Source organism: Nannospalax galili, unplaced genomic scaffold (genome assembly GCF_000622305.1).
Source record: "Nannospalax galili isolate Female #2095 unplaced genomic scaffold, S.galili_v1.0 scaffold274, whole genome shotgun sequence".
Taxonomy (NCBI): domain Eukaryota; kingdom Metazoa; phylum Chordata; class Mammalia; order Rodentia; family Spalacidae; genus Nannospalax; species Nannospalax galili.
Window position 1 is genome coordinate 2054583 of NW_008335435.1, and position 9108 is coordinate 2063690.

General features: G+C 48.8%; 1 protein-coding gene across 1 annotated transcript in view; it reads left to right on the forward strand.

Annotated features, from left to right (window-relative positions):
- Irx5 (iroquois homeobox 5) overlaps positions 1 to 2391 on the forward strand; it is a 56164-nt gene extending 53773 nt beyond the window's left edge. Inside the window, exon 5 of the mRNA XM_029562057.1 lies at positions 2368 to 2391. Within this exon, the coding sequence (XP_029417917.1) occupies positions 2368 to 2370 (3 nt within the window). The 3' untranslated portion in view covers positions 2371 to 2391. The remainder of the gene's footprint in view (positions 1 to 2367) is intronic.
- Positions 2392 to 9108: the final 6717 nt, after the last annotated feature.

The window sequence follows — 9108 nt, forward strand, 5'->3', positions numbered from 1 at the left end:
CACCTGCATTGTCACCCAGTTCCATGGAACAGGCCCCCTCAGCTGTTGGCAGACCTGTGAGCTGAGGGAGCTGGATAGCGCTCCCTAGACAGTGCTCCTTTCATGGCTCTGTGGCAGCTCAGAGCAGGACACAGGGGGCATAGGGACAGAAGGACTGACTCTTCTGCCCTCAGAGGGATGATTGTTAGGGAGAAGACAGCCAGGGGACAGACAGAAGACAGCCAGATCCTTACAAAGGCCAGGAGTGGCCCAAAGGCAGCAAAACAAACAGCAGTCCTGAGTAGGATCTGTATTACTCAGGTCTCAGCACTGGAGAGACCTCACCTCACTTAACACGTCAGGCAACTCTATGAGGTAATTACAGTAGCCACGCCAATCTACACACGAGGCTCAGAGCCCACCCTTCCATGAGCAACCAAAGTCATCAGCCATCAGAGCTGCTTTGGCCTCTCAGCCTCCCTTCACCCTCACAGCCAGCATTTGGCAAACTTTCATGAAGGGCCAGATGGTAAATACTGAGCTCTGCAGGACAGGTGGTCTCATTGTAAACACTCCTGCAGGGGGAAGACAGCCATGCACCATGTAAGTGAGCAGGCAGGGCTGTGTTCCAATAAAACTTTATTTACAAAGGAGGTGGCAGGCTGGATTTGGCTGGCTGGCTGTAGTTGACCCCTAAGATCTTTTATTAAGAAACCGTTTTGAGGAAAGAGATTCTGGAAATTAGGAGGCTGCTCCAGACTTCATTCACAGCAGTTCTGTCCAACAGAAAGAGAAACACAGGCACATGCACAACAATATTTTCCAGAAATTGTACCAGAAAGGAAACAAGAAATAAGTAAAATTAATTTTCATAATCTATTTGATTTGATCCCATATATCAGGATTATTATGATGTTAGTAGGTAAATCAATACAACAAATTCTTAAGATATTAAAGTTCTGTTTTCCTACTGAGTCCTCCAATGTGATGCATATTTTATTTATGTATTTATTGCCCACGCTAATTTGTACTTGATTTTGAGATGGTCTAGTGGCTGCATTCTGGGACAGCATGTCACTGGACTATAAATGGGGTATTTTGACCAGTATAAGATGTCAATATGAGAACAACAGAAAAAGAGGAAATTACTGGGAGGGCCAGTGGATTAAGGTACCTTGAGAAACAGAATCAGTGTAGCGTGTGTATAGAAAGAGATGTCTTTGAAGGAACTGGTTATGGTCAAAGATCTGTAGCAGCCAAGCTGAGATCCTAGAGACTCAGAATGCGGGCCCAGGCTGTCCTGAGCCCCGAATGCCAGGATGGCTAATGTTCCAGTTTGGTTAAAAGGCAGGAGTAAAAGCCCAATGTCCCAGAGTAAAAACACTCAGGCAGGGGTAGGTCTCCTTATTCACAGGAGGGTCAGCCTTTCTGCTCCATTCAGGTCTTCCTCCATGATTCCACAAGGCCCACCCATACTAAGGAGGGTATTCTGTGTGAATATGTGTCTTAGTCTATAGATTCAAATGTTAAGCTCATCCCAGAGTGGTGCTTGGCCAGAATGTGTGGCTGCTTCATGGCCCAGTCAAGTTGACACTTCAAATTAACCACCACAGTCAGGGAAGGCTCTCTAGAGAAAGAATTGTCCAGATTGAAATCTGGAAACAGAGAAGTTCACCTGCAAAGAGGAGGACACTGCAAATCCACCCAGAAGGAACAGCGTGGGAGAGGGCTCTAGAAACGGGGTGTTTGGACACAGTGAACCATTCAGCAGACTATTTCTGGCCTGTAAGGACTGGGCTTGGAGATGGACAGCCAGGGATAAGACAGAGGTGGGCACTGAAAGCTGCTTGAGTCTTGGGAAGAAGTTGGGACTTGATCCTGAGAGTAGGGTGATGTCATGCTGGCTTGCTTGCAGCTCTTCTATTGCCTCCATCTGTCAAACAGCAAAGCCTCTGTAACAGGTATCACCTGTATAAACTGCACAGCACAGCATCAGAGCAAGCTCTGTGGTCCCCAGACCAGTAGGTGCTGGAAATGTAGCCACTGTGGGTCCCAGTCTAGGCCCACAAGGTTCCTGGAACATTCCCTTAAGGTTGGTGAACTCTAACTGGTTTGGGTTGGCACTGCCTGCTCTCTGCCCGTTCAATCCTGTCTCCTGCCACAGGCACCTGCCTCCCTCTTCCTGGCCCTTCAGCCCAAAGTGCTCAGAAAGCTTCCTGTTGCCGCCACAAGGGAGGCAAACAGAACGGATGTGCCAACCCCGTTTCTTGTACTATTGGTGTTTTAAAAATTCCCTGCTTGGATCTCCTAGAGCTGTTTTAGATCTTTGCCTTCTCTCCCAGGGCAAAAATAGTAATGACTCCTGCTGTGGGCTGTTGGGTTCTGCAGTGAGCACTGAACAAATGGACCCGGTGGCCACTGACTGGACTTCAAAGGCACCCACGTGGACAAGATGGGAAGGCAGAATGCACAGAGGAATGGGCGATGCATCGTGGAGGAGAGAAAGCATTCGATTAAGTTCAGTTCCCGGGCATGATCCAAGGCTGCCTGCCAAGTGTTTGTTACCTGCTCATTTTATCACATCCCAGGTGGGTCACTATGCACCCCAGATTGCTTCTGGGCAGGAGAGAGGCTGCACTAGTCGTAGACTGTCCCTCATATCATGGTTTCAAGACAAGACTGCTGTGGTTCTGTGCACAGAGTAGTGGCCCGTAGTATAGCCCCCTGGCACTGGCTGAAGATCACCAAGATGAATGGTTTGTGCCTTTCTGTGTGCCCCAGTATCACAGCCCAACTGTCTGGTCTACTCATAGCAAGGAGTCCTGGGAAGATGTTTAGAGCGTGCATGGAGAACAGCCAGAAGGGCCTTGCTGACTGCTGAGGCATTTCAGGGAATCGTGTAGAGAAAACCCAAAGGGTCCCACTCAATGTGGTTATTATTGTCAACTGGCTTTCATTTCATTGATGTCAACATTATTGTAAATGATCATTTTTCCAATTTAAGATTTATCTTCTCTTGGGACAGGACTCCAAGTAAAAATGAAAGAAATAGCTCTTCAGAGATGCAGGATGGGGGGTGGGGGAGATGTCACATAATGGGAGTCATCAAACCATTGTCAAAAGTCTTGTTTACTGAGCACATACAACATGCCTCAGGAGTAGAACTTCATGCGTGTTAGGTCATAGAGGCCTCCCAGTGGCCTGTAAAGTAAGCCTTTGATCAGACCCATTTTGCAGATGAGAAAGATGAGGCATAGGAAGGTGAAGGGATTCATTTAAAGCCTGTAACCAGACAGTATTTTGTTATTCACACACACACACACACACACACACACACACACACACACACACATATATATGTATATATATATTTTTGTCTTTTTGAGATAGGATCTTCTTGTAGCCTCACCTGGCCTGGAACTTGCTATGTAGATCAGGCTGGCCTCAAACCCACAGATTTGCCTGCCTCTGCCTCCCAAGTGCTGGGATTGGCCGGGGGCACCACACCCGGCTGTTGTTCATATTTTATCATGCTTGGGATTGAACCTAGGGCCTCCCATGTTAATTAAATGTCATTACAGCTCTGTCCGCAGCCTTCTCGGTATTTTTAACTTTTTGAGACAAGGTTTCACTAAGGATCCAAGTCTACTTGGAGCTCACTCCGTCGGTAGCCCAGGTTGGCCTTGAACTCTCAATCCTCCTGCCTCAGGCTCCTGAAGAGCTAGGACTAGGGGCCTGTGCCACCAGTCCCAGCTTCAATGAGATAATTTTGAATGCAAGATTTACATAATCTAATGCTGACACCTTTGCTCTTTCTTCCCACGTGACTCCACTTCTCTCCCTGAGATGCCCAGGTGTTATTCAATCTTCACAACCACTCAAAACAAGAAATCACCATGACCTGCATCTAAGGTGCCATTCCAGAAGGTTCTCTGAGCTTAAGAAGGACCACTGGTCAAGCCCTCCCTCTCTTCTTCCCATTTGCTCAGAGCTGGCGCAAAGTGCTATGAGGTCCTTGCCAATGGCAAGGTGCACGGAGTGAGGGGCAGGGCACATGGAGGGAGGGGCAGTCCTCAGGCTACTCCAGGCACCGGGCAGGGTCTCCTCTGGCTTCTATATCCTGGGTTCCTCAGAGGAATGAGAAGTTTAGATTTGTGTGTGAAATTTCCCCATCTGGAAATGTTGACAAGAAACAGTTAAGGAAAACACCACATATTTCTAGCAAAGCAGGCTGTGGCCTGGCAGTACTAACAGGCAGCCCTTGTGTGACTAGGGTCCTTGCTCACCTGATACAGTTTCAGTGCAGAGAAACAGTCTTTTCTGTCCTCAGAGTGAGGCTGGGCCCTCACACCCAGGATAGAAGCTTCTCTCCCCTCCCCCCTTCTTTCCTCTCCCTTTCCCCCCTCCTGCCTGCTCCTTCCCTCCTATGTGTCCCCTTTCCTTCCCCCTCCTTTCTCCCCCCTTCTCTTCTTTCTCTTTTTCTTTTCTATACAATATCTCACTGTATAGCCTAGACTAGTCTCAAACTGGCCATCCTCCAGCCTCAGTCTCCTGAGCATTGAGAGCAAAAGCGTGTACCACCACCACATGGTGCCAAGATAGAACTTTCAATACTCACACAGGTTCCCAACATTGAAGTCCCTTCCTGAAGGCAGTAAGAACTGTGTGACCACATCTACCCTTTCTGTGCTCTAACCCAGGCCCCATTGTAAAAACATTCAAATATACTCAACCAGTGGCTATCAAGTCACTTTCTAGAGCCCCCTGTTTTCTTCTGGTCCCAGGCTCCCAGACCTCCCTAGGAACCCCAGATTTTCTGCTATTAAACAGGTAGCAGAGGAAGCCTGACCCAGCATGAACTGCTTGGAACCTGTTCCAGAAAGCCTCCTGGAGCCCATGGAAAGCATTCAGTAAGTATCTGGACTACAACCTCAGGACCTTTTCCTTCGACTGGCATACTCATTTTAGCTACTCTTGTGTTGTTGTGACCACAATCCTTTTGAAACAACTTAGGAGGAAGGGTTCTTGTGGGCTCACAGTTTCAGGGCATTTCAGCCCATCATGGTGGGGAAGCCATGCCAGAGAGCTCAGTTCATGGTGGTGGGAGTCAGGGTGGAAGCAGACCAGGAAGCAGAGAGCAAGCAGGAACCAGGCTATGTATAACCTTCAAATCCTGCTTCCAGTGGCCTGCTTTTTCCAGTCAGGCTCCAAAAATGTGCCACTAGCTAAGCAATTACTTTCAAAACACGAATCAGCAGGGGACATTTCAGATTAAAAACAAAGCAGAGCTCCTCCCTAAGACCTGAGGACCAGCCTTTCACAAACCTCACCTAATCATGCTCACCGCCTCCTTAACGTTCCTGGGGCTGGTCCAGGGGTGGTGGGTGCAGGATGGGGGATGGGGCTACAGTTCAGCTCAGCTTGTGTTCCTTCTGAGAGTAAGGTCCCTCCTCCTGCAGACAGAACCAGGTGCCAGCCCCCCCCCACCCCCCCGCATCTGATAGGCTAGACAGGAAGGAGGGTCCCTAAGGCAAAGCACTCACTTTCAGGGAAATGGCAGGTGTGGGGGGACATGGGAACTCCTCTGGGAACATGGAGGGCTCCTTACCAGGAGCAATCATCGCTACCCACAGCACTTCAACTTCATCTTTGAGTGGAACACCTCTATTATTCTTCCTTTTGTGTGTCTGAAAGATTTTGGTCCTCATTTGGACAAATTGGTAAAAATGATGCAGATGGGGGAAGTCTTTCCCCTTAGGGAGAGACCAGGGAGTACAGTCTGGGGAAGCCGGCTCAGGAAAATCACTTTTGAAGTTGCTCCTGGCCTGGCATGATACAGATTGAAAAGAGGGAGCTGGAAGACCATATGGCAGGTGGCTGCGGTGGTTTGGGTAGCCATGCTCCTGGAGTCAGGCACAGCGCTCCTCACTCAGCCCCTCTCTCTGGGAGGGAAATTCACGGACAGGATGGGAGTCCATGTTGTTTGCTGTGCTCTTTTAAGAGAACAGACTCTAGCACATACTAGGCTTCCACATTCATCCTGAGGACTGTGCAAGTCACCACAAAGAACTTTTGGGTACAGAAGTGGAAACTAAGGCCCAGAGAAGGGAAGGGTTTAGGGGTGGTTTCACAGCAGTTAGTGACAAATCCAAGGCTTGTGGGGTTGGCGTCAGCTGATTATCCCTGAGGTGTTGCAGGTCCCTTATGGCCTTTTCCAGCTGTGCCACATGGCTAGAGGATTTGGTGATATTACTGGGCTGCCAGTATTTCCTGTGGCTTCCTGGCAGAGGGCATAAGCATCTTGGGCTGCTATGGGCTGGGTCAGACCCTACAGAATGTTCTCTCTGTAGTGGCAGAAACACTACTGTGCATTTCTCCCATGGCACATTTCTGTTTGTATAGGACACATAGGTAACAGGTCCCCTATGTAAGATATAGATTGCCAGGAGCACGAGGCATGCACTGCTGTTGGTGCCCTAGGCTCTCTGAGTGGCCGAAGTGCAGTAGCTGACACCTCCTGAGACTTGCAGCCCTTCTTCTGAGCTCGAAGAAACTAATTTAAGCTGAACAACTATGAAGTAGGGATTTCAAAAACCCATTTTACAGATAAGAAGCTGAAGCATCAGAGGTCTTAAGTGACTTTTCTGGGGGTGCAGGCAAAGTCACACTGAGCCAGGGTGTGGCACCCAGCCATTTGTCCTCTGAGCTGCTGCTGGCTCTTCTCCCTTAGCAGTCAAGGAAGGCCTCCTGGAAAAGGAAGGCCCTTGGCCTGAGATGATTAATGCCTTAAGAAAGGCAAAAATGAGCCCAGGTTTTGAGGCTGGTGCCCTTGTCATATGCATAGGAGTGGTCACAGGTAACCTTTCCCAGTTTTGTTTTATGAGCACAGCACTGTGAGCTGTGGAGTGTTCATCCCCACTTCACAGATGGGGAATCTGAAGCAGGCTCAGAGCACTGATGTGACTTGCTCCAGCTCCCTGGCAGCCAAATGGCAAGGCACATGTCCCCCAGGTGAACTCCTTGTCCTCCTCCATGGTACATTTCAGTTCTCTGACCACACAAGTGGTCTTGGTAACTTCAGACAAGGGCCAATACTTGGGGACCTGGGCCTACTTCCTATGGTATAAACAACACTGACCTGGGTGGTCTCAGAGGAACTCCCACTGGCCCATGCAAGTAGCTTCCGGAAAGTAGGGCAAGCCCTTCCCTCTAACCCCCTCAAAGCTCTGACTCCAGCTCTTCCAGGAGTGGCCGTCCTTGGGACACAAGCCCCAGAGGGTAGCAACGCACGCCTCCCACAGCCCCACCACCCTCAGCTTCCAAGACCCAGACTTGCCTATCGTAGGTACCTGGGGGATAAAAACCCTTAACTGTGTTTCTTTAAACTGATCATCAATTTTCCCTTTATGAAAATTAACACTGGATAGGAAATGTCTTAAAAAATACATCAAGGCGAAGCAAATGGCTTTTTTAGATCAATGCCAGGCACACACAGGTCTAGGGCCAACTTCATTTCATTCTGTGTCCGATCCTAGGCCTGAGATGGGTTGGGGGGTAGCAGGAGCCCAGTGTCAGGAAGTCTTCCTCCTTCCCTGAGTAGTCAAGACTACTGTGGCTTCCGGGTGGGTGGGGGGGAACTCAGGAGGCCCCCACCTGCCCCGCACTCCTGCCCTTGTCTTGCCTCCAGGTATTGCCACTTAATTTTGTTTAGAAATTTGAAAAGTAAGTAGGAGAGCAGACTGATTATAGACTTGATTTAAAGGTTTGATTTAGGTTTCTCTCTGTTCTTATATCAAAGATAAAGTGGAAGTGAAACTATCATGCTCAGATAATGAGATTTTATATTAAAAAGAATAAATTAAGCTCATAAAACCGTAGGTGGAAGGGCAAGAGGGGGGGCAATCCCTTCATGGAGAGAGGCTATACATTTATGTAACAAGTGCCTACTGTGATTAGGATTCTGGGTTTGGGCCTGGACTTTGAAGTCAAAGACACCCTCGATCCTTGATTTTTGGAGTTTGTCCCCACAGATCCTCAGTGATGAGATTTCAGGGTCCCAAGAGGCAGAAACAGCTGTACCACCTCTCCCTGTACCATGTACTAGCTGTGCGGCTATGGGCGAGTGGCTTAACCTCTCTGGTTCTCCATGCCTCTTCTCTAAAATGCAGAAAGTATCAATTGCTACATTTACAGTTATTGTAGTTACTAACATCCACAGCTACTGTAGTGATTGTGTGACCTGAACACATGAAGGTACCTAGTCAGCACTCTAGAGTGCCGACCACAGCGACTTTTTGCAGAGTTCACGGTGGGCAAATGGGAATATTGTTATCTATCTAGCAGAACCATCAATGAGTGGCGCAAGAAAGGAAAGATCTTAGCACCAAGACCAAACAGACAGACAAAACCCAGACCTGTCACTGCTACATCGTGTGTCAAGCAGTGCCCGTTTCTGCCAGGCCTGGGAAACGTTCGTCCGTGTCCATCAAATGGGGCAGAATCTGTCCTCAGACACCAGGCACAGGTGGGGTCTGGAAGACAGCAATCCCAGCCTCCCTGCTGCCCCCCACTTCTATGTGAGGAATAACAGTAATCAAATAAAGACCCCGAAACTGAGCCGTCTGTGGTCATTTTAAAACAGATCCTGTTTGAAAAGCCGGTGACATTTTCCTTTAACGCCTGAATTTTTTTTTTTTTTTAATGCTGGCTGCATTTTTTAAGCACCCAGCCGGCTTGTAACTCGCCTAGGCAGTACAGTAGCTGCGCCGACTGTAACATTTGATCATTAATTTATCACAGTTCTAGCAGTTTGTCTGACAGGTGATAGCACTTTCATCTAATGAGCCCCAGCCAGGGTGGGGGTGCTGTAGCCTGGGCCGGCGAGCCTACAGGCTAAGGGCCACGCTCTCTCTGGCTGCAGGTCTGTTTCATTCTAGAATTACGAAGGCTCAGAAATCAGCTCTTGAGGAGGCTGGGGTCCTGCCACAGTGGATGAGGCTTGAAAGGTCTCACATGGGCCAAGGACAAATGGAAACTGTGAGCAAGACTCCAGTCTGGGCAGTGAGGAGTCACTGTAGCAGTCAGCACAAGCTCTGTTGGGCTGCGCTAATGAGCAAGACCCCACTTGGA